General features: G+C 35.1%; 1 protein-coding gene across 1 annotated transcript in view; it reads left to right on the top strand.

The window, feature by feature from the left end:
• The window catches only part of MGAT4C (MGAT4 family member C), a 49,628-nt gene extending 33,497 nt beyond the window's left edge, over positions 1–16,131 (top strand). The window contains exons 3-5 of the mRNA XM_050709222.1: positions 8,155–8,310; positions 13,381–13,528; positions 14,975–16,131. Of these exons, the coding sequence (XP_050565179.1) occupies positions 8,155–8,310; positions 13,381–13,528; positions 14,975–16,131 (1,461 nt within the window). The remainder of the gene's footprint in view (positions 1–8,154; positions 8,311–13,380; positions 13,529–14,974) is intronic.
• Positions 16,132–27,088: the final 10,957 nt, after the last annotated feature.

The following is a 27,088-nucleotide window of genomic DNA, read 5'->3' on the forward strand; positions in this document are numbered from 1 at the left end:
TAAGCAAATATGATGCATGTGCTCACAGAGAAACCATGCCTTCATGGATCTGAAATGCTTCTTAGCCCTGTGTGTAGCTATGCATCCCAGGACTCTTCTCATTTCTGCCTAGAGACACTTTTCTAAAGCCTGCCGGAAATCTGATGAGTAAACTTAAAATTACCACCATGGTAGTGGAAAGCTGCCAGTGTACATGGTGTGTTTTCTGGGCAACCAAAGGCTTCCTTTCTATGAAGCATCTATTTGCATGGACTCTAATTGACAGTAGGCAGAACTGACTTGGAATGAAGAAGCAGTAATGAAACCTCTCCCACATCTCCTGCTTAGCTTGCATGACCTAATTGCATTTCAGTGCGAGATAATATGTTGCAGATTTTACTGTACTTCTAAAATTGTCTCTCTTAGTTACACAACTGACATCAATTAATGAATAATCACAGCTAGACTAGCCCATAAATAGCAAATAATTTTAATGTTTTCTTGTCGAAAAATAAACAAATGCAAGAAAGGCTCATAGCCTGAAAATCCCCAAGTAGCTTCCAAGATATCAGTGGAGTTTCTGCTGGTAAGTCTGGATACAGAATCAGAACTGAAGATGACAAATTTTGTATGTATCATGCCCCCACTGGATTGCTTCTACTGAAAAGAAAGCAGAAAATTATTACTGCATTATTTTTTATTGTGACAATATATGAAGTTCAACACATAAAATATCTTTAAAACAGGAACAAAATGTAGCTTTTAATAAAGAATTCTTTTCATTCTATAGAAGCTTATTCACCAAGATTTAGTGTTTTTGTTTTGTTTTGTTTTATTCTGATTTTTTTTTTCCTGGGTGCTTTTTATTTTAAAGAAGAAGCAAATTGTTGGCCCTTAAACCCATACATAGTTTTCTAAGCCTTCTTTATAGAATGAATTAGTTAGTTTATTGATCAGGAAGCTGCTGTCTGAGTGCTCAGTGGAAAGTCTTAATGAAACATTTATCTGAGAAAAAGATTAGTAATACAGCCACTGAAAACCAATTTTCTCACATTTAATCTCCTAATCTATTTTACATTATTTCCCAGGAGTGCCATGAACTTCACAGATACATGGTTTTGTGAAAATAATAAATTATTTGGCAGAATTTCATGAGATTGGAAGTTGTTCTATAACAGCTAGTCACATTTCAAAGTGGATTTTTTTCCTATTCTGAAATATTTAAACCTGGTCTAACTAGAGAGTAAAGTTCCCAGCACTGCCATTTGTTAAATAAATAAATAAATAAATAAATAAATAAAAGATTGGAACTCACCCAATAAAAAATCATTGCTTTTAGATCTTGGCAGGATATTCCAAATGCACATTATTATGTTCTATATAATAAGTTCTATGAAATAATATGTAAAGATGCCATGTTAAAATAGCTTTTAATACCTGACATAGGTCCATAAGATGCTACACAAGAGGTATTTCCTCAGAAGTGCATACTTCTCACCAAAGATATTCCTTGTTCCTCATTGCATAATACCTCTCAGAGTTCTGCAACTCTGGTAATGTTACTGCATCATAACTAGCCACAGAAACTGTGAAACAAGAAGAGCATGGGGGATTATCACTACTTAGTGGCGAGCATCACTTTTGTGTTTCATCAAATTATTGCTCTAAATTGATCATATACTGCCTGCAAGGAGGCTCTTTCTTCTCTCCACATCAAGACTACAAATAAATAAAGATGCCAGCTACCTTTCTGTGAAATGAGGCTACATGATGTGTTGTAGAGAAAACCATGATCAGGTTCAGCCAGGGTAAGAATGAAACTTTTCTGATGAATCCTAATTGGTTTTGGTCAAAACTTATGTTGCTTTTCTTTTCACCAGCAAAAATTTGTCTTATTCAAAAGTTTATCTAATTCTTTGTGCAATTCCATTATGATGGTGATGTCCAGGATGCTTGGTTATGGCCTAAGACTAACTCTTAATGTAAACCTCAGGTAAGAGACTGTGGGACCCTGAGTTAAAATTTAGCTTACAGAATAAGTCTCATTAACTAATATAGCCTGTGCTTTCAGTGAAGGTACTGAGACCTGCAGAAGTGTATTCAGACCAGTATGTCTCACTAATATATTCAGCTTAGTGCCTAACAGATTCAAGAAATTGGGTTTGCCTCTCTGTATGCACTGTATGTGATATTCCCTGTACTCACACACTATACAAATATTATTTGTGGTAGTTGTCCATAAAAGTTTCAGTTTGCTGTTGAATCTATCAGAGCTTGTATCCATGTCTTCCTTTTCTTTGTTGATGAGTCAATGGACAGAATCTATTGAATACTTATTTAACTCACTTTTTAGCTTTATCTTTCTGTAAATTTTTTCATCTGAACAGAGTCCAATGCTATTTTCAATTCTCAGGCATTTCTACCTTTATTTCTGATGCATCCTAAACCCCCACTCCTGAATTTCCAACTGCTTCTAAGGTTACACTCTCTGGATATAAGTGTGTTCTCTTCATGCCCATCCTGTTCTTTTTTTCCCTTTGCTTCGTCTTTCAGAGCAGAACTTGAGGGCTCAGATTTCTTTGATATTTTTATAACCTTCTAGGCTCTTTCCGGAGAGTTCCATTAACTCGTCACCTATATTATTTTTCTAAAACCCATTTTTTACACTACACTATGTTTGATAAAATATATCCAGTGGTATACACTGCCACCCACCCAGTGATGGATTAGATAGTGCTTTACCATCTAAGTCAATACATCTTCCTATTTCTTAGTCATCTCTTCACTTTGATTCAACTTGACTCCTCCATGCCAGAGGATACACTTTACATTTTGCACAGAGCACTGCAGTAGTTCCATTTTATGTTATTTTAAAGCTGAAGACACTTCATCCTCCAATTTCCATATTAAATTCACACTTTACTTTTTTAATGTATTTTTGTACCTTGCCTTGGCTGAAGCATCTGCTCCCTCCCAAACTCTCAACCTTTGTTCCCAAATTGTCAGGTTCTGTGTATATCTATAAAGTATTCTACTGTTTGAAATAATCTGACACTTTTTGTGGATCAAGGAACAATATAAGTTTCAATTTTTTTTATTTTTTTATTTTTTTTCCAAAACCCATTTCATTTGCCTATCCTATCAGTGTCAATTTTGGGTAGTCTACCACTCATATACCTCTTTTTTTTTTTGCTTTCTGTATCTAGAATACAAGTTTCAGAAGACATGACAAACTCTAAGCCATTTATTTTGAGCATGTGGAGCTACACAAACAATGGTAAACTATCTGAAAAATATGCTTATTGCCAACTTAAAATCCAAGATCTAGCCTCTGCATTTGTTAGCCTCATTCTGAATTAAACCTTCCTTTCCCTCATACTAGTTTTTACTTCTCTGCTGCCAGTGACAGCTAACATCCTACCTGTCAGCCTGAAATATTTTATACATACTCTGAGGCTTTCACTGTGACAGGCCTGATGGGAGTCTATCTGAGCCCAATGGAATAGCCTATCCATTATAATTTTCTAGTTGACTACCAACAGTAGCTCAAATGTATATGGTAACTTATGTTTTTGTTTGTTAGTTTGTTTGTTTTTCATCTTGTTTAAGAAGACTGTGACACATGCAGATTTTTGTAATAGCCATGTACAAAAATTCTTTTTTTTTTTTTTCCTGTGCTTCCTTTGCTGTTTTTTAAAGAGGATTGAATGCAACCCTTGAGGCATCATGTGTAGCTTCCCAAAAAGAAAAGCTGAAAAACAAATTGGACAAGCATTAAGAAGTGCAAGTAAAGCAATTTAGTTATGCAACAGTGGAATGATATGTTCTAAGGCTGAGGAGTGAAAAAGCTTCTGAGCATCTTAGTCAAATCAGGGATTGCAATAAATTTCACAAAGGATTTAATAATCCAGTCATTTTGTTTTTGTTTTTGTTTTTGTTTTTGTTTTGTGTGTGTGTGTGTTATCTCTGGATTTTGTTTATATAATAAATGTAATAATGGATCTTCTTTACCATATGCCCTAGAATACAGACTCTGCATTCAAAGGCAAAGCTTCATTTCTGATTTGGAAATATAACATAAAAATTATGCAGTTGTCACTTCTGACATCCATCAGTTCCTCAGTAAATAAGCAACTTTTCTTGAGCTGCTGGAGCACAGCACCCAGGCAGACTAGAATATAATATAAATATGATCTTGTTGTGGCATCTCTTTACATCTGTAGATGCAAGTAGATTCACTGTATTGGTCGGATAAGTCTAGGTCATTAACCCAGATTAGCATATTTAAGGATAAAAGAACATTACAGGGCCTTTTGTTATATATCTGTTAGAAAAGAAAATAGATCAGGAAAATGAACAATAATCTCTGAAAGTGGGACAAAGCACAAATCCCAAGTATTGTCAGAAAGTGATGAAAAATTAAAATGAATTGAAGATGAAATGGTTCATCACAGTGAGCTTGCACGTATGTGGTACAGAGAAGTTATTGCAGGGTTGGCAAAATAAAAAATCCTCTGAAAAGGGGGAAAACAGGGAAGAAAATCTTGCTTTGGCACAAATTTTGTTATTTGAAAAAGCTATCTAGACATCATGAATGAAAGCTGTTTAAAACTTTTAACAACTTTACGTTTAAATTTCATTTTTTATTTGTTTGTTTCAAGGATTTGTTTATTAAGAATACTATTACTAGAAAGTTACTAGTGATTTGCTTTTGAAAAAAAATATTTCATAATATTCTGTTGAGTGTTGCAAATTCTGCAAAGGAAACATCACATTACTATGTGAAAATCAGGCTTGGTCTTTACTGAGCTTTCACACCTTTGCAGGTCCTATAAAGAACACCTTCTTTATGCTGCGAAGGCATGTGATTGCATATTTTAGTTCACTGTGTTTTCATTGCTGTATCATTTTTGAAAGTCAAAAGAATAAAAGTTTCATATTATTATGAAAAACTGCAAATATGCACGAGTACAAACAAATACTAGAGATTTGGGATCTGAAGAAAATGAAGAAAACTAATCTCATTCAGAAAGGAAAAGAGTTAGAATTCATGCATGTATGTTAATAATTACATTTTAACTGCTTAATGCCAGCTTTATGAAACAAATTACCTTTATAACATTCTAATATCTACTTGTGCATGAACAATGAAAGCATAAAATCTGTGAGCAAAGCTGTGACTTCAGAACTGAATGATGACGAGGTATTTTTTTTCGATATTAGTCTTAGTTTTGAGTAATTATAAATATTCTGTTCAAATGGTCTTAAAGAACATCAGGGGTCTCACTGTGGAAAGTTCTGAGACTATTTGTCTAAAGATGACTGACATTACCTACACCAAAGGGAAAATTTACCTTTTTATTCTTGCAAATGTCACTTGTGTAGTATTCCACAATGCAATGTTACAAATTGGAAATAGAACAGCAAGAAGATGCAGTTCTAGGAAAGTGTAAGGAAATATGTACGTACAAGTCTGCGCACCTTTTTTAGCTAAAGGCTCCCATTATAAATATGACAAATAGTACGTTCAGACTGGTAGAAAGAAACAGGCTTTGGAGCAGGTTGAAGTAGGGCAAGAGTGCGTCCGCACTGCCATCTGGTGTTAGTGATTGCATCCGTGTCTCTTTCATGATCCGCTGACAATGACAGGTGCCTCATCGCCGAGGTGTCCTTCTTTCTGGTTCCTTTGGTTGGTATAAACCAGTAAGTAAGTTTTACGAACAATTAAACAGCAATGGAACTGTGTTTTTCTTTCAACAGTTTCAAGGGTTCTATCTGTAAAACAAGAACGTTGTAATGACTTCATGTGAAACCAACACAAGAAATGCAAGTGTTTTCTTTTAAATGGTGGCCATACTAAACTCTTCTCTTTCTGCATGTCAGCATTAGTAATAATAGTCCTGCATTCCTCCAGTTTCAACTGAATAATTCCCTCAACTTCTGTTCCTAATGCAACAAAGTAATGATCTAATGAAAACTGCTTGTGCAAAAAGAAACAAAATATAACCCCCAAACGTAGTTATAAACACCTTCCTCACACTTAGGGACTTCAGTCAGGTTGCTCAGAGCAAAAGCAAGGGAACTGTGTAATACCACAAGCCCAATCAGCAAATATGGCACAGTCATCTTGTGAGTGAAAACACACTTGCTTATTCCCGAGTATTCCAAAGGAAAACTTCAGTGTGAGCAACTGTAGTGTATCTCTGCTACCCCTGAAGCAGCAAGAGGTTGTAAGCACTCCAAGCACTACTTGAATTTTCAGTAGTCAAGCTAGATTACACCATTCTCTGAGAATTGCCAGTATTTCATCTTTCCAGTGATATTCTGATAAGTTTTTAAAAGAGTGTATTGTTTTGGAAAGCCATCTTTTTACTGGGCGAAATATATACATATATATATGTGTGTGTATGTATGTATGTTTCATGGTCTGCTCTAAAACAGGGGCAATCTTTCCACAACATTTCCACAACAACTGTTATCATGTCCTCTGACAGTCTACTGAACCCACAGACCCCCACTAACCACTGTTCTGTCACTGGAGAGGGAACAATTCTGGAGATTCATGACCCTGATAGCTCCTTCCTGATATTCATTTTTATTAGACATTAAGGAAGAGTAAAGGGTTAGTGTAACCTAAAAAAAGTAGCTACATTAGACTTAATCAGCTTAAATATGTTCAGTCTGCTTCAAACTTTCCCTTCATCAAAAAAATAGGCACAGGTCTGTCCAATTAATTAAATATATATTGTTTTTTGTTGTTTGTTTTTGTTTTTTTGTTTTTTTTTTTCTTTGTGCAACATATACGTTGTTCTTATTCTCAGCACGGTGATTTTAAAAGAAGGTTTTGTACAACCAGTGTCCATTCACTGCAGTTCGTCTATATGCACAAAACCTAGTAGTCACATTTTTACATTACTCATTCTTGATGTATTTACCTTTCTGTTCTCTGGAGTCTAGTGGACTTATATTTTGTACTCTTAGATAGATTTAATTAGTTTGGCAAAGCAAATATAGATTGAATTTTGCACTTGGAAGGTTTTTTGTTATTGGTCCAAAATTTCTCAACACGACATGACAAATCATAGTTGGGTATATTTTGTCAGGTTAGTTATTCAGTGCTTTAAAAAATGAAGGTATTTAAATATAGGGTTTAAACACCGCATATGCAGTGCTATTTACTACTTCACATAGTTTGTAGACCTTTACACTCTCTTTGTATATACCTTCAATATATTAAATATGATAAAAAAAATACACATTATTATGGACAATAGCCATTATACTTTTACATTGAAAAACAGTGAAGACATAATTGATGAGTTTATAATATGCAGACCAGTCTGGAGTCCATTTTTTTTTCTCAGTTTGTGGTCAGACCTTTATCAAACACTTGTAGTTCAAAGACGTAGTCAAATGCATCAACACAGGTTAATGCTTGTGATTTGTTAGCCAAAAATAGCATTTATCTTGTTTAAGTAGTAAAATGACTGACATAAATCTGTAACATTGTGATATGATTGAACAGTTCTGTTTCTTGATCTTGAACTGAACTAATGAGCTTTCTGATCCTCTGTGCCACCTTTCTTTGTCTGATTCATCTAACTGGGCCACAAAAGCATTCCAATGCTTAGATGTGTCCAGACTAAGCTAGACATCCATCTTTCTCTTACATTCAGCGGAGAAAATGACAGCTTCAGGGAGCCTTTTCATACTGGTGCAGATGTCCGAGGTTGAGGGATGTTGCACAGTCCTGGTACTGTTTCCACACTGCAGAAAAGATACCTCATTTATGTCTGGCAGTTCTCATATTCAGACCTTTCCTATTGGCAAGGGAATTGAGTCATGTTATAACTTCCTCCTGGCCTATTGTCCTGGGCTGTCTTTGAAAGGAAGGGCAGGTGCACATGGAAAAAATGTACAAATCATTTCTCTTGCCAGCCTACTAAAATGGGTAGGATGAAATGTGATATTCTTCTTTATTGACAAAAAAAAAAAATGTTATAGGTTGGGTTATATATTAAGCTTGAAGCTTGAAGATGACCATGATTACATGAAATGAATTCCAGTTTAAAGAGAATATTCTGTGCATGTTTGAAGAGCTTCAATATATATTTTTTTATCATACCTAAAATATAGATGAAATAGTTCTTGTAACACTGTGGTTTTCTTTCATAGGTGACACTACTGTATACTTTTCTTCACATGAGGCACAACTTGAAATATTTTGATAAAATGAGATGCTTGCGGAAACGATCAGCAGTGTCATTCTTAGGAGTCCTTGTCATTTGCTTGCTGTTCATGAACTTGTACATTGAAGATGGTTATGTTTTGGTAAGTTTCTTAGGTGGAAGAAATCCTGGAACAAATGGAAAAAAACATATCCCTAGTGGATCAGTAAAGTTCATAATTCCTGCAGTTTCCCACAGTTAGTGTACCATTAGCAGTAAAGTATTGTCAACATATTTCCTGATGAACTCAACTTCATACTGCACTTAGGCGATGTCAGTAAGATCTGAACAGTCCTTTTTACAGAAGTAAAATATACAGTTTTTTGTTGTAAGTATGGGAGATAATGACTGCAGAAGACATTCTCTATTAGATATCTTCATCTGAGACAGAATATACCTTGTATTTCCCATATTTATTAATTTCCATCAGTTTTACTGTAGAAATTGTCTACACTTTGAATATTTATGTAAGCTAGGAGCTCCTTTTTCAGTTCATACTGCAAATCTCACCTGTCAATACTATATTAAACATGTTTATAGGAATATAAGTATAGAAGAGAATTTACAGTAATTCCACATTCCTTTAAGGTACTAGTAAAAACTATTTCTTTGTAGTGCTTTTATTCTGTGTTTTTCTCACATTCTGTTCCCCAGATTTGAGTCAGCCAGGTTCAGCACTACAATGTGAACAATTAGATATAAATGACAGCTTGTGTAGGTTTACGATAGTGACAAAGATTTATCAAAAGATCTGAGTTAAGAATTTTAAAAAGTAGGCTACCGACAATGTAACATAGCCCTGCAATTTATATGTATCCTATGGATGTCTCACTGGTGAATGCCAAGTAAACTCTGATTATGGTTTGAATGTTCAGTTCATCATAGGTTGGATTTGGCCCAGTAAAATGATATTGAAACTTATTAACTGTACCTTGCAAATAATAAAATGACTAAATTAAATATGTAACATTGTGATGTGATTAGACAGTCCTCTTTCTTGATCTTGAATTGAGCTACTGAGTATTTTTTTCTGATTTTGTGGGCCACACTTCTCTGTCTGATTCATCTAATTGGGGCAGTATGAGCTTTCCAGTATTCTAGAAGGTGAAATTCATTCTCACTTGGGTTTGAAAAGCAATGTAATAATATCAAAAATGTGTAATATGTAAATAATAAAATACTTTAATTTATCAGAACTATGTATATATCTTGCTAATGATTTTAATTAAAAACATTTTGCTCATAAGTTTACTTATTGCAATGTTGTTAATATTGCAAATATGATTAAGGCCATACTAGTGCTTTTTGACCTGTTGAAAAGATAACCCATGCTTCCAGCATGTTTCTCTATTACAGATATATTGTTTTCTCTAACAGTACTTGCACTAAGGATTTTCATTGTTTCATTTATTCATAATTTTCTGGTTGTGATCAAATTTGACCTGGCTTATCATGTTTTTCCCCCAGTAGTATTTTCCCTGATGCTTCTTCTTCTTTCATTAATCATTTCCAAGTCCCCCAGATGTTTCTGAAAGTGTTTTTATTATCACCACTAATGGTGTTCCTCTTGGTTTGTTTTTGAAACCTTTTCCTATCCTATTTGCCAGCTCCTCAGATGGCTCCATGTCTTATTCTTAATTTGCTCTTTTCCCCCCATTTTTAGAAATTTGATCTTTCATTGCTTCTCTCATCACTGTTCTGGCACGCTTGCATTCATGTAGCTCTCAGCCAAGCCTCTTGACAGTTCTCCCAGATCTCGTCCATTTATGGTCCATCAAGCATTTTTCAAATGTGTTAGGTTCTTGACATTTTAGCTTATTTATTTAATTTTATTTTCAGCTCTTATGACCATGTCTGACAGGTCTGTTAACTTGTCTGGTGCGCTTTCTCTGCTGAGGTAAAAAAATAAGTAGTTAATGTGTCGGTGGTAAGACACCGGAGAGACACACTTGGGGATAGCTTTCAAGGACAGCAGGCTAACCAGTTCCTATCATGAAATGAGAAAGTCCTCAGATCCCTGAAGACCTTCTGGCTTTCTAACTATAGCTGGTTTTCTGATGGAATATCTGCTGAAGATAACTGAGAGGACAGGTGTAAAAGGAACTGGTGTAATGGTCCAGTTACTCTTCCCAGTCTTAGACAGAAGGCCGTGCAAGGACATGTGGGGCTGGTACCTCTTTCTCCAGGTGCAAGATGTAATAGGTGGACCTTCAGGAAGTTACAGTGAAAAATTGGGAGGCACTGTTGCAAATCTTAAGAAGGGAGAGTAGAACCTTCCCTTTTCAGTTTAAGATTCTCACATGTCTGAAGAATCTCTGCAGGATTCCCTGAGTCCCTGCAGATCATTTGCTGTGGAAGTGGAAAGTAAGGACCCACTAGGGGAATTTTTCAAAGTTGGTTTGGTAGATGGTATGATGTGCTGATGCATATATGTCTGCACGGCAATTTAAGATGCTTCTACTGGAATGTGTGTACCATATCTAACCGAACATTTAGAAGACATGCTGAATTAATATAACACAGATGGCAATTTCTCTGTGATTTCCAGTTATTTTTTATACATACTCTGTGTTGTAAGTGAACTTCAAGAGAAGCATGCCTGACTAACTATTCTGTGAATACTACTACTACTACTATTATTATTATTATTATTATCATTATCATTATCGTTATCGTTATCAATCATCATTATTTGGCCTGTTCAGCCTGGAGAAGAGGAGGCTGAGTGGGGACCTCATCACAGTCTACAACTTCCTCGCGAGGGGGAGTGGAGAGGCAGGTGACCTATTCTTCGTAATCGCCAGTGACAGGACCCGTGGGAACGGTGTCAAGCTGAGGCACGGGAAGTTTAGGCTAGACATCAGGAAGAGGTTCTTCACCGAAAGGGTGGTTGCACACTGGAACAGGCTCCCCAGTGAAGTAGTCACTGCACCAAGCCTGTCTGAATTTAAGAAGAGATTGGACTGTGCACTTAGACACATGGTCTAAACTTTTGGGCAGACCTGTGCGTTGCCAGGAGTTGGACTTGATGATCCTTATGGGTCCCTTCCAACTCAGGATATTCTATGATTTTATGATTATTATCATTATTATCATTATTATTATTATTTTATTGGCACTATGAAAACAATAGTTGTATTGTAGATGACATAGTACCTTTAGTGGAACAGATTATGTCTATAAAAAATAGAGCACTTTGGAGCACCCTGACATCCACAGGAATCTCCCAAGATCCTGCAAACACCAGAAGATAAACTAAAGGTTAATTAAGAGAGGAAAACCAGAATCGTCACAGAAACAAAGAAGACAGCTAAGGAGAGATGATCAGAGTTTTCATCTTCACTAACTTCTGCACGGTAGTCAGAGGGAGAAGAACCAGATTTTAAATTTATGGAAAAAGCCATGTTTCTGTTTTGCTTTCCATTCAAATAATGAATGAAAACAACAACAACAACAACAGTGTTAGACACAACAGGCATTTTTTCAAGAAGAAAAAAAATTTTTTGGCCAGTTTAAATATTTTGCTTGTTACAATCAAAACATAAGTATTTTAGTGTTCCATTCTGGAACCAATAACACATGATATTTTGACCTTAAAGACTGTTTAAAAAAAATAATAAGCTTTTGGACTAGCACAATTGTTTTGTGTGTGTGTGTCTGTGTGTGTGTCTGTGTGTGTGTTTTACCTTGATGAGCTCTCATGAAAACCTTATGAAGTCTTGGTTTTAGTCCAATGACTTAAATTTTAATCTGGATTTGGTCAACATAAACCTTCCCCTCATAACTTATGAACAAATGCAAAGTAGCATAGCAGCACTAGAATGAAATTACCAGAGAGACATTGCAGATCAAGAGTGTAACAGTGCAGGTAGATACCCCTGGATGTCAGCCAAAGATCATTACTGAGCTCGGAAATGGATTATTTACTACTTCTATAAAAGAGTAATAATGAACTTAAAGTGAACCTAGTTATCAGTTTACAGAAATCTTTCTTTGTGCCATAAAATACATCTTGACACATTTTGAATATTTATACCATCACATTTGAATGCTGCTTATTGTTTCTGTGGTTGCTCTTGTTAGCAACAGAACTATTTCTGCACAATGTTCTCAGTTAATGACAGATCAGGAAGTTTTTTAGTGTATTAACATACTGTAGCAGAAGAAAGGAACTCATTTCTTCACTGGTCTGTCATCAGACTAGAATCAAACAATGTAAGCAACAAATAAGCATTCCTACCTTTAAATTCCATCTCATGACACTGCAGCCTGTTAGATATGTTATCTTTTCTTAAGGACCGAGGGAAAGATTTTCACTGAGACGTAACTTATCTTATTGATGAGGCAATGCTGATGAAGCCTCTCCTTCCCTTGTGCAATTTCAGTTAGGCTCAGGGAGCCTCTTAGAAGAAGAAGAAGGAAAAAAAAAAAAAAAAAAAAAGACAAGAATAGAAGGTAGAGAGAGGGGGTGAGAAATTTGCATTTTTTTTTCAAACCATGCTCACCGGATCCAACAAAAACTTTGTCTGTTTGGATGATCACATGCATTTCTGCTTATCACAGGTGTGAGTTGGAGCTACTCAGAAAGGTGACAAAATGACCTGATTGTTCTGTCTTTTGTTGTTGTTATTGTTTTTAATCACTGAAAACATTTTTTAAAAAATCTCCACTTCAACATCAAAAAAATTATTTCTGAGGCTGACTGATATTCTTTTATCCCTGTCTCAAATACCCTATCATTTTATTATTTTTTTTTGTAATAGTCTTCTGTCCTCAACGCTTCCAGAAAAAGAAAGACAGAAAGACAGAAAGACAGAAAGAAAAAAAAGAAAGAAAGAAAGAAAGAAAGAAAGAAAGAAAGAAAGAAAGAAAGAAAGAAAGGTTTACAGAGTTTTTGCCCAAATATTTTTTCTTCTTTTCCTTTTATCATAGTCTGAAGGGTTATTTCCTGTAACCAAAAATGTATGTTATTCAGTAATGGGGTTTAAAAAACAAACAAACAAACAAACAAACAAAAACCAAGGTGACACCTATATGCTTTTACAAAAGCTGACACTGAAAAATGTTATTCTTGGAAGCCTGCCTGTCCATGTTGCCTCTCTGGCTGGCATTCACAAATGTGTTTCTCTCTGTCTCTCTTCCTCTCTTATTCTTTTTGTTTTCTCACTAATAGGAAGGGGACAAGCAATTAATCAGAGAAACAGCCACGCATCAGCTCAACCCAGAGCGCTATGTTCACACTTTTAAAGATTTGTCTAATTTCTCAGGATCTATAAACATTTCCTATCGCTACCTAGCTGGCACGCCTTTGCCAAGAAAAAGTAAGTAACTGCAACCTGAATGTTATGAAATGAGGTAATTTAAAAATGGGTGAAATCCATGTAGTTTCTGCAGTATTTCAAGGAAAGAAGGGCTGAGATAAATGTTGAAGATCCCAGAGAGTGTGGTGGGACAGTTATCTGTCACTGACAGTTCCTGGACAACAGCTAATTCACTCCTAGCAGTGAATGCCCCACAGTATCTTCACCTTGATTTGACTGATTGATTTTTAAATAATCATTTCACCAATATAAACAATGCTTAGAAGTCCAAGCGCAGAAAGTAAAATAAAATCATCTGTGATTTGTTGATCTTCATAGAAAGCTATAAGGTAAAGTTTGTTTGAATTAGATTTGAGAAATTTCGGGTTATATAGGCAGCTTCTTGGGTTCTGAGGGTTCTGTGCAGTACTTCACTGCACAATGTTCTGAATTTTGAGCAGACTTAAGCCTCAAGGGAAACTCTGCATTACTTTATCTGAGCAGTCTTTTACAAACCACATTAATTTAAGAAACTTGAGGCAGGTTCAACTAAATTATGCCATTTCAATTATTAATTCTTAACATATTTTACATAAAACTGGAGATATATTAACAGATATCTGAAAGAACTAATTTGGACTGCTGGAAAAAAAGAAATACAATGGTAGTGACTCCAAAGCAGCAGAGATGAAAATTATTCGCTTATAATCAAGATGCAGCTCTCTCCAGAAAAGCATAACAACATTAAAAATTACTTATAGAAACACAGATATGCAGTAGTAAGTTCTCTTCTACTCTAAAATAATATCTAAATTACATCTTCCAAGAGGGAGTTCCCTATAAATTGCTCAATGAGTCCTGAAAGACGGTTAGAAGAAGAAATACCAGTAAGGAAAAAATGGTCAAATTCAGTTAAAAATGAAAATGCAGAGAGGAAATATCCATTCAACATTCATAAAACCGTAAAGTTATGCATAAGTGGAACTAGTCTTGTAGAGTGCTTAAAATGCTAAATGTTTGGCAATTAATCTTTAGCTCATGTTTTTGTGCTGTATTTCATAGTGCCTTGTTTTAAAAATATTGTGTGAATAGTAAGTCAAAATCCCCTTTCTTTTAACATATTTTATATCCTTAATATTGTCTAAGTGTTTTTTTCCTCTCCCAGGCATATATGTGCACATTGCTTTGGCTTTTGTCCATTTCACACCATTTCTTGCAGCTAACAAGTAAATGGATGTTTGATGCAATAGTCTACATATGTCTATTTGCTTGCAATAAGATTCTTCTTTCACAAAAAAAAATGAATAAATATCCTTTGTTTCATGTAGCAAGTTTACACAACAAACTCTCAGACTTTACCATTCAAAAGATTTACTTGATATAAGCACAGCCCTGGAGGATAATTTTGTGGCTAGATAGTTTCCAATGTCAGATACTCAATTTTTGCCTGATTTTTCTTTTGTACAGGGTATCTTACAATTGGGCTATCCTCTGTGAAAAGGAAAAAAGGAAACTACTTGCTTGAGACCATCAAGTCCATATTTGAGCAGTCAAGTTATGAGGAACTTAAAGAAATTGCAGTGGTAGTGCAGCTTGCAGATTTTGATTCTGCCTGGTGTGAAGGAATGGTCCAGGATATTTCACAGAAATTTGCACATCACATAATTGCAGGTAGACTAGTAGTTATTCATGTCCCTGAGGAGTATTATCCAGTTCTGGATGGACTCAAGAGAAATTACAATGACCCAGAAGACCGTGTGAAGTTTCGATCCAAACAAAATGTTGACTATGCTTTCCTGCTAAACTTTTGTGCTAACTTGTCTGATTATTATGTGATGCTAGAAGATGATGTTCGCTGCTCAAAGAACTTTTTGACCACTGTTAAGAAAGTAATTACTTCACGAGAAGGATCCTACTGGGTGACTTTGGAATTCTCCAAACTGGGGTATATTGGAAAACTTTACCATTCCCATGACCTTCCACGCCTGGCCCATTTTTTGTTGATGTTTTACCAAGAAATGCCTTGTGATTGGCTACTGATCCACTTTCGTGGTCTGTTAGCTCAAAAGGAAGTGATACGTTTCAAACCATCACTGTTCCAGCACATGGGATACTACTCATCTTACAAAGGAGCTGAAAACAAGCTGAAAGATGATGATTTTGAAGAGGAATCATTTGATATCCCTGACAACCCACCTGCAAACTTGCACACCAACATGAATGTATTTGAAAACTATGAGGCAAGTAAGGCTTACAGCAGCACTGATGAGTACTTCTGGGGCAAAGCTCCTTCTACTGGGGACTTCTATGGGATTGTATTTGAAAAGCCCATTAAAATCACTAAGATTAAAGTTGTCACTGGAACTGAAGACCGGCAAAATGACATTTTGCATCATGGGGCCCTGGAAGTAGGAGAAAAGATTGTAGGGAGTAAAAAAGGGAGACAATGCACTACTTACCTGAGACTAGGGGAATTCAAAAATGGGAACTTTGAAATGACAGATGTAGAGCACAAAGTTATGTTCAATATTAACTGCATGAGAATACTTGTTACCAAAAGTCAGAAAGAGTGGCTAATCATTAGGAGCATTAGCATCTGGACTTCTCAAACATCAAATCAATAAAAAGAAGTCACCTGAGAAGGTACAGAGTGAATACAATCAGCTGGGTCCCAAATGGTATCATTTCCCAGAAACACTGACTTATTTCCATCTCTTTACTAGAGAAACAGTAAATCTGGGGAAATAATAAAGCAAGCAAAGAAATTTATTTTTTACTAGTTTGGCCAGGCAATATGCAAAAACGTATTTGTTGAAAGTTTTGAATTTTATAGGAAACAGAAAGATCTGAAACCTCTCTTGAGATCTTGAACATCTTCTTTTTATTATCATTTCTCTTTTAGAGAGACATGCTGGACTAAACAGAACAAAACAAAACATTCTATAATTATCATAATTTTTAATGCTATGACCAGTATATTGTGAAAAGAAATTGGATTCCACCATATGCACATATAAATTTAAAAAGTTATGGTAGTATTCATTTGTACAATAGTTGGTGATGTGTTTCTTTTAAAAGCACTTGTGACAAGGAAGTCTGTCCTGATATTGGCAGTTTCATTCTGAGCACTGTAAGAAAATAGTGTGGCTAATCATTGCAACTTCTTTTCAAAAAGGAATGTATGTAGAATTATAAATTTGACATGACAACTATGTGAAAAAATAGATAATTGCATTTATTATTCTGTCTCAGTAAATAAATATTATTTTTTTTCTGGGTCCTTTCACTAAGAGAAATATTTCTTGGCTTCTATATTATTTAGGGAACCAATTTAATTTAATTCAAATAAACTGTTGCATAGTAAGCAAGTATTCTGCTTGTATACAGATGTCACTATCAAATCCAGGCACCACAAGCAACCCTGTTGTCTTAGGCAACTTAACATATCTCAGCTTCAACATTTATGTTCCTTCAATGGATGGAGAACTCCCCATGAGAAATATGCACATAGCTATGTACTGGAGCATGCTTCCTGAGAACTGTTATACCTTATATACTTACATTTGTTCACTTTTGGGCCCCTCACTACAAGAAAGACATCGAGGCCCTCAGCTGCACCCAGAGAAGGGCTACAAACCTGGTAAAGAGTCTGGAGTACAAGTCTTATGAGGAACTGGGGTTGTTTAGTCTGGAGAAAAGGAGCCTCAGAAGAGACCTTATTGCTCTCTACAACTATCTGAAAGGAAGTTGTGGGGAGTTGGGGGTCGGCCTCTTCTCACAGAAGACAATTCTTGGAAAGAGTAGTTAGGCATTGAAACAGGTTGCCCAAGAAGGTGGTGGAGTTGTCATCCCTGGGAGTGTTTAAGGAAAGGCTGGACGTGGTGCTTAGGGACATGGTTTAGTGGGTGATATTGGTGGGAGGGAGATGGTTGGACCAGATGATCTTGGAGGTCTTTTCCAACCCTAATGATTCTATGATTCTATTCTATGACTCTATGATTCTATGCCCAGTCTATACATGATAGAAATGTAAAGTGTACCAAGTTAAGTAACTGGAGGTGAACGTAACACTAGTCTTTGCTAGGTGATGTCTAAAGAATAGAGCAGATACAAAAAGAAGAATCTTAAGGAACAATTAATATGTTTCTAAATTATTTTTTTTATTATTATTATTTATTTTTTTTTGTCCCTAAAGATTTCTAATCCTGATCAAGTTACTTTTGCAGCCTTCCTTCCACAGCCTCCGTTTTTTCCCTGTGTTTTGCCTGGCTTGAGCCAATAAGCAGAAAAATTCCCTCAATCGTAATGACTTCAATGTCAGCTTTGGGCTTTTAATGTATCACACAGGGAGGTTCTATACCTATAAGATTTATATTACACACGTACATTTACATTAGCAGAATTTATATATGTTTTTTTTCTTTCCCTCTAAGAAATTTTCCAGACTTTCTCAGTAGACACTAAGAAGTCCATAGCTGTATCAAGTGTGACAGAGATGAAAAACCTATTTTTTTATTATAATAATAAAAATATAATAATTTTATATATTATCGACCTCATGAATATCATGGTTATCATCTAATTACATGTATGGATTTTAGCTAAACCTGGAAGGCAAGGAATAACTTTCAAGAATGCCTGCATTGACCTAGAGTGACCTACTACTGTACTCAGTACATCCAGACTTGACAAAGCTATTTCAGAAGGGTAAATTATTCAAAAATCTACAGAAAATGTCAATAAGATTGCTTTTTCTCATTCATAAATCCTAATAAATTCAGGTCTAGGTTTGTAAAATCCCCCAACAGAGATGCAAGGTACATTTTAAAATAAATTTTCCAATAAATGCTTTCACATAATTCAAAAAAAGCATTCTCTTCTCAAAGAAGAGCTTTTGTTCATTGATACATGCCTAATTCTCCATTGTTCTCATATATCTTTGGTAATATACTGTAAGAGCAGCATACATGTTCAATCTGAAAAATAAAATATTGCCATTTTTTTTAAATGAAAAATGTGCTAATCTCAAATGGTTATAGATACCTAAGAAGTACCTATTTTTTAACAGTGATCTCCCACAATTATCAACTACTTAGTTGATAATAACTAGTGACTACTAGTCAACATTATTTTTTAAAATGAACTGTCATTCTATTTTTCCTTTGCCTGATCATCAACTATTACTGCCAAAGCAAACATGACTATGTTAACAAGTAGCATTACCTTCATTTTTATTCAGAAATTCAGTATTTCCAGCTTAACCTTCCAAATTAGGATGGAAAATGTACTCAGTCCAAGGCTTTAAAATGTTCTTGCTATCAAAACCACACAGAATGTGAATGACTTGTCCAAATTAAATGTTCTTAACATTAAATACTTTAAATGGTATTTTTGAACTGTAAATCAAAATAATCAGTTCAGTTGTGTAAAAACATTTTTCACTAATGAAATATGTGGTTTTTTTTTGTTTTTATTTTGTTTTTGTTGTTGTTGTTGTTGTTTTATTGTGCTTATATTGATCTAGCTAATTTTCATTTAAGTTCTACATTACAGTCCCTCAAAAATGCAATTTCAGATTGGGGTCTAGACACTGATGTTTGGTGCCTGGCCTTGCTGTCACAGCTGTGAGCTATTGGATGCACAAGCTGAACCCCTGTTCAGAAATGCTAATCCCACTAGTTTGTGCTAAATTTGCCAGTTCCTGGGATTTAGGAGACTGCACTCTTCTGATTTATAGCTTCTACAGAGTCTAGGAAAAGTCACAGTAGCTACCATCATTCCTTTTAGAGCTGAACACAATTTCATTCCTTTTTAAAACACTAGCAGTGAGTTTTATTTCCTGTATCATAGAAGTGGTAGTGAGAGCTCATCTGTCTTTCGGCTCTTACCAGTATAAGAGGGTCCAACCCACAAATGCCAAGAATATACCATCAAAGGAAGCTTCCCTTAGGTGTTGATAGTGGTATGTGCTGGGAAGGAGAGGCATGTACTAGCCTTCCTGTTGAATTTAAGTTGATTTGGGAAAAAAATAAAATTAAAATTAAAATTAAAGACTCATTTAATCTAGGAAAGGCAAGAACATGGCTCTGTAAACTCTGATCACTCACCTGAATATGTCAGTTCCATCTGCTCCTTCAGGGAATGCATATTTTATCCATCTCATTCACATGAAAATGGTTGCAAATGTTTTCAAAAAATAAACAGAAAAAGCCTTAAAATTAAAGTTAACTTGTTTTCAGAAAGATTTTAAAAAGTTATAATTAAGATATCTTTTTCTTCATATGTTAAAAAATGTGTATATGTTCACTGATACTTCCCAAAGTTTGGATTTTCTTGTTTATAATAACACTGATGAAGCAAAAGATTATCACTGACAAATGTCTGTTTGTTGGTGTATACAGTGGGTTCTGCCAGTGTGTTTCTTGTGTTCATTTTTTGACAAAGTGTCAGTATTTTCATACTGAACTGTTAACACTGAAAATATTATATTGTGGTCTGCACACAGATTGGTTTATTCTTCACTGAACATGCATGTATTGTTCCTATTACCACTATTTGGGACTCCTGATTGTATAATTCCCCTGGGACTTTACTTCTTTTCTTAACTAAATGCCAGTTTGTCTTCTATCTTTCTTCACATAATGTGATCCCTTTGATGCAGGGAATCCTAGGGAAGTAAACTACTACTCCCTGTGAAGTAAACGAAGAACTGAGCCCCTGTGTAATGCAGAATAAACAAACCCCAAACACAGAAGTTGTCAGGCAACACAGTTTTAGTGTATTTGCTATATTTATTACGATAAGGACAATTTACTAATGTGCTATATGAATGTGTTGTTTGTAGACCAGTGTTTTAACATGATGCTCTGTTTTACTCTCTGCTTACTATTCTCTTGTGTTAGACAATAGTGCTTTTACTTTTTTAAAGGAAAATCAGGATCCTGTTCATTATTGAATTATTAAAAGTGAAATAAAGAGAAAATTAAAGCAATTTAAAAAATATTTCATCTTGGAAAGCTATTAAAGGAAAAAAAAATAGACAAGCATCATCTAAACTGCAAATGCAAACAGTTTTCATTGTGAAGCACTTCAGATAGTCTGATGAAAATATTTTTTGCTACTCTCGTGTTAAATTTACTGTTCTTTTGGGCTACATTTCAGTAAGTGTTAAATTATCAGTAGTAATACAGAACATGCATTATGAGCTCAAGCAGTGTCATATCCTCAAATGGTACAGCAAAATGTTTTGCAAAAAAATCAGGTGGAAAATAGAGTTGGATTATAATGAAAACAAATTAAGAGCTTTTCTTCTCATATTCTATATATTAAGACGAATTGAAGTGTCTCCACCATTCCACCAGCTTTTCAGATAAGGTAAAACTAGGAACTTAGTCCTTATCCTTCAAATCCTTAGTCTTTGGAGAAGAAAACTGTAATATTTCTGCTCTTTTTAGCCCAAACAGGATTGACCTATAAAAGCCCAAAAGTGTAGATTTTGTAATTTTTATTTTTTTTTTCATTGAAGCCAATATATGTATTTTTTCCCCATATTTTTTAGGCATCCTGGAAGGATGAAACCAAAATAGTCTCTAAACAGATGTATTTGGTTATCTCTGCATTGTATTTTCCAAGTTCTTGCCTCTTTTACTAATTTTGACAAAGGAAATTCATCCTGTGTTACTGAGGGTTTAATTAGTTCTTACTGTAAGTAGCATGGTCAGGCTGCTAGAATAAGGTTAGATTGCTGCTCCTGTTGTTAATGAAGAGAAAGAAGAACATATCCAGAGTCATGTAAGCATACAATAGATCTGTTTCTTTCTATATTGGGAGGTTATGCAAGTTGTTTGGCCTGAATGTTCAATTCCTAGTTAATTAAAGATATAGGAGATCTGTTCTTTTTGCATTATTAAATACAATACATGTAAACATAGGTAAAAACATATGATACATATCAATGATGAAACAAATATAATTTCCAATCAGCATCATCACTCTTATAGTTACTCTTCACAGTATTTCAGCACGTTCCCCACAAGTGCTATTTGGCAATTTCAATGAAAATAATTTGTTCAGCTTTAAAATAAGAAAGATGAATCTCCCACTTCAATCTTAAGCATTATTTATTACATTTTAGTTTAAGGATGAATTAACTACAGAGTAAGATTAATTACAGCAACATTTCCATAAATGCCAGCTTGGTATTAAGTTGGCATAAAATTGAATTGACATCTAGGCAGGTATAAGGCTATCTTTTTAGCTATGTTTCTAAATGTTTTTCAACTGCCATACCACCTACTGCATATTCTCAAATAAAATTTCACTTTGCCCTGGCAGCCAGTAAAAAGGCTCTTAAAATTGCCTGTTGAACTCGAAAGTACTTTAAGTAGGGTTACATTATTAATTAAACCTTTTGCCAGCCTTATGCTGGGCTTATGTGAGAGGTTCACATTTAATGAGCAAAGCTGAACATCAAAAGCTGACGCTTATTTCCTCTGTTCAGATAGTTAAATAGTTGCCTTCCCTCCTTCTTGCTATTTACTCATTAACACTAGGTTTGCTGTTGCCAGTTCGGGGAAACCTGACTGGCAGCCATGGAGATCTCAGACTGTGAATTCTCAGTCTCAAAGATACTGTGTTTGTACTGCATGAAATGTTCCAGTTTCTGAACAGACTCACAACATATTTTTTTAATGTTTAATTTAAAAAAAAAAAAAACAGCACAAGCACAGTGTTCAGTTTCATGGTCTCTTTCCCTTGGCATAATCAGAGTTTCTTCCTAGATGACTGCATTGAGTGAGGGCATTAAAAAAGGTATTACCAACAACAACAACAACAACAACAAATGCTATGTAAAAGACCTACTTTTAATTTTTAAAACTGTGTTCAAAGCTTTCTTTGTGACCAGGCTTCATCTATCCTTAGCAATTTGCGTAGAAAGAGATGATAGTACTGTGATGGCAAGAAAAGTTTAAATAAATACTATGTGTATTTAACAATGGGAAGAAGGTATGTGTTGCTCAGCAACAGGGTCAGTCAGGTATATTTCTGCTGTATGAGTGCACTTTAACTTATTATTTAAAGTCAGTTGTTTGTCAGAGTATTATCATTGTATTAACCCTTTTACAACAAAAAAGGAGACTGTTATAGCCCCTAGAACTCTGCTCTTTTTTTTTTCTTTCTTTCTTTTTTTTTTCTGTTTTTTTTTTTTTTTTTCTGTCTCAATAAAAAATGAAAGATTCAGCTTTAAAAGCACTGCCTTGGGCATGCAGAACACACAAAGGATAATATTGGATGTCTGTCCAGCCTGCTGTACAGTAGCACTGGAACACTTATGTCTACCAGAGTAGGGATTCAAGTGTGACCAGGAACAGTTGCTGTGCTTTCTATGGTAACTGGAATATTTTTGATAAAATAAAACTATAAGATATAAAAAGACCCTTTGGCTTAATGCCCTTCTCTTTAAGCAGGGTATGGTTCACTTTTCTTAATTACAGATACCCCATTTTCATTGGATTGACTTGGGACAAAAATACATATAACCCCAGAGGAAAAAACATATTTTAAAGGAAATTTGACAGTAGATTATTGTATACTTTGCTTTCTCAAATGTGTGTTCATTTTGTTCTGATAGCCTGGATTTAAAGTTCCAGCTCAAATTGAAGTCTAGAGCTGCAATTTAAAATATTCTGGCTTTCTTTCTTCAGTACATGTACTTCTAACATCAGAGAGCTTTAGGTTCTTACAATAATATGTGGTGCTGCTGAGTCACTTGCTTTATGCTACTGCCAGTTGTGAGATTCTAGGTCATCTGCAACTTTAAAGGCTATTCTAATTTCATGTTACACTTTCACCAGAACATACAGGCAATCCCTTCCTCTCTCTTTAATTTCAGTACTGAATAAATTAACATCATGGTGGGTAAATATTGTCAAACCCCTTTCACCTTCATTGAAGAAACTAGGCCAGCTGCTGTCATTTATTTCTCAGAATTATTTCTTTCTCTTGGTTGCTACTCACTAGATTTAAATGCCACCTCTGCTGAGAACACAATACGCATAATATAATACAGCACCATTTTAAAGGAAAAGTGTTAGTTCTTTTTTGCCTTAACGCTATAATGATGCACTGTTTGATTATGTCAAAATTATATGCATAATTTTTTACCTTCATGAAAATCCAGTAAAGCAAACTAGTTTTATTAATCACTCCTGAAAATGTTTCCTGGCAGCAGTCTGGTTATGCAGTTGCAAACTGAGCCAGGATTCTCTCCTTCACATAGATGAATAACGTCTTTCAAGGAAGGAAGGAAAAAAAAAAAAAAAAAACAGGTCTTCTCTCTTGTGGTTGTCTGCTACCTTTCAAAGATGCAATTTCTTCCATACGTTCCCTCCCTTCTCCCCCGAAAAACTGCATATTAAAATCAACATGTGGCCTCTTGCTTCCTGATACCTCAGCTCATTCCCATCTGCACACTCTTACTTTCTTTTGGAAATGTGTAATTTTACTTTAACCAGAAATTCTTAATTTTGGGGAATAGATATCACAAAACAGCCAGCATTTTTTTTTAAGTCTATTTTTTTTGAAGCATTCAAAATGAGACAAGCAATATATTCCCTCAAATGAGATAAAATGATAATGCTTGAGACTGTTTAACTGTTACACACATACACACAAATAAATAAAATAAAGGACAGGTAAAGATTTTTAGGTTAATGTGTGTGTGTGTTTCTCTGTGTCTGTGTCTGTGTGTGTGTGTCTGTGTGTGTGTGTGTATGTGTGTGTATGTGTGTTAATTAAAAAACTGCAAGAAACCTACATCTACAGTTACCTTATGCATCGAAGGATACAGTTACCTTATGCATTTAAGCTATCTGGCTAAGGTGAGAAATTATTTTTTGATCAAAGCGGTGTGTCAAAAGCAATTCGGAAATTGACTTTTCTACAGTGAATCATTCTTTCTTCTAATACTAAGCCAATTCCATAGAAAGTAATCTCTTGGGCAATATCTCTTGCCAAGCTGTTGCACATATTTTGTAAACAGATGTTACTTTTATTGAGTATTGATTATAATTAATACATATACCTTGACCATAAACTATTATTAAACTATTTTTGTCTTCTTATATTTGAAAGCTTAATATTTTTTTCTCTTTTAAACTGATGAAAAACAGTTGTCCTTTACAATAGCTTTACGATAAACTCTTTAGTACAATAAATTAGGAAGCACATGTATTTTAACATGTAGTCACTACACCAATATTTAAGAAAAGGTGTTTATGCATTAACAGTACATTTTAAAAAAATGTTTATATATATATATATATGAGCATCTCTGTTTTAGGATTTTATGAGGGGAAAAAAAAATAAAACACAATTAAAAACAAATTACTGAAAAAGTTCCCTTTCCCAAGCTTTCATCTCTTCTGCCAGCAGCAAAGCATCACATTTCTGCAGTTCTGCTTCATAAAACACAGTTTCTTTGTATCATGTATTTAAGTCACCCTTCCTGGTGGTCCTCTAGAAACATGTAGATGTAGAACTTAGTAGCATGGTTTAGTGGTGGACTTTAATACTAGGTTAAAGGTTGGACTAGATGATCTCAGAAGTCTTTTCCAACCTGAATGATTCTATGATTCTATGTGTTTCCCTTACCTCTACAAAATCAGGTCTGGATGCATTTCCTTCAATAATTTTTTATATTTTTATGCTTCCTAAATATAGAAGTTATCTTTCACAGTCCTTAAGATGAAAATATTTAATATATATTGAACATATGTTGTTAATCTGTCTCATTATTTTGATAATTAGTGGCTGGAAGTTGTTTTTATTTATTTATTTTCATAGAGAGATTTCCTGACAGCAAAGGTGAGACATTACTTGTATTTCTCCATCATCTATTTTTGTCACCACCTTCTTCAGATCCAGATTTTGCCACCCCTCTCACTCACTGCTGGCACATATTCAGAAGGTGAAAACAAACAAAACAAACAAACAAACAAACAAAAAAAAGGCACTGGATAGGTTTCTGGAAGAGAAGAGAGTATGAGAAATAGCATTAGAACCTGTCCTAGGTATTTCAAGTTCAGCACAAAGAAAGCTAAAAAACATTTTCTCACACTGCCCTTCCTTTTCACTGTGACATTTCTTCTATTTCATGTCCCTCTGTGGATACATGATGTAGAGATCACTGCACTTGGTGAAATTTTTTCCATCAATTTTGCAGTACTTTGCGATGCCACTTCTGCTATAAATCATCTGGCATGTCAGCCAGCTTGCTTTCTAGTAGAGCTACTACACCCTATAGTTGCCTATCTGGGGTAAGTCTCTAACCCAGCATTATGCAGATGATGAAGTTAGAGCAGTGTCTTCTCCTGCTGAGAACGGGTACTAGAGCCAAATGTGCCATTCTACTCCACTAAGAAGACTCCCTGGGCATGCATTAGAGCAGTGTGGGCCTCTGGCTCTCATCCAGCAAGCTAATAGCTATTGAGGCTTAAATCCTGACCACTCGCCAGCTTTTGTTATAGTCACCTCTCCTCACTTTGCTTGAAGTCACAGCACCAGCCATGGAGCCAATGGAAGAGGAGAACTCAGCAAAACCACTGCTTGGTGTAGGGCCCTTGTGCAGATTAATTTTTATTGGTATTTCAAGTAAACTGCATCTGGGCCCCAAGGCACCAGAGGTGCTGCCTTCTGCTCCTGCCGCACCAGGCAACAGTGGCTGGCAGGCAGCTCACTGCACTATGTCTCCAGCTGGCCTGTAGAGCAGGTTTTTTTTTTTTGTTTTTTTTTTTCACGTCCTTCTCTGCAGAAAACAATCCTTATTAATATCTGGGGACCTTTTATTTTACTGCAGCAAGTTTTGGAATAACAAGGTAATAAAGTTATTAGGGTAAGGGAAAAAAATATTTCTAACTGTAAAGTTTCCCAAATTAGTCACTAACAATAGATCAGATTCAGTAACAAATAGTGAGGTATTTCTTTTCTTCCATTTAAACTAGCTTTGTTTTATTTCTCCTCCTCACATTTATTGGTTACAGAGGCAACCAGAAACCAAAAACAACAAGAGAAAACCTTTCCCACCCTTACTTCCCAGTTTGCATAGATTTCAATATTTACCCAGAAGGAAACATCTACCATCTGGTGAGCATACTTCGGTCAGACTCTGTGCTCCCAGTAGTCAGACTGTCTTGGAAAAATTCCTAGCTCTCACTGAAAAAAATAAAATCTTTGTTGGTGCCAGCATAGGTTTTGGGCCTGACACTTACATGAGTTACACTGGTACAAATAATTACTTCCAGTACTGTTTGGAAAACAAAAGCTATAGCTATTATTTTTTTTCTTTCTCTATCTTATTTTCTTCAACTTTATATTATAACTAAATAGAATGTGATGATTAAAATATCCCCAAAACCCGTTAAGGGGAAGAAGATCTTTAGCTTAACTCAGAGTAAGAAACCACAGACTTTAATATCCTTCTCTCTCATGAAATCAAATGCTAAAACAGATTTCCCAAGGATTTGAAATTCATTCTTCAGTAACCAGGAACAGAACCTTCTTCCTCCTTCCTCATCATATAAG

The sequence above is a fragment of the Cygnus atratus genome, chromosome 1, assembly GCF_013377495.2.
Source record: "Cygnus atratus isolate AKBS03 ecotype Queensland, Australia chromosome 1, CAtr_DNAZoo_HiC_assembly, whole genome shotgun sequence".
Taxonomy (NCBI): Eukaryota; Metazoa; Chordata; class Aves; order Anseriformes; family Anatidae; genus Cygnus; species Cygnus atratus.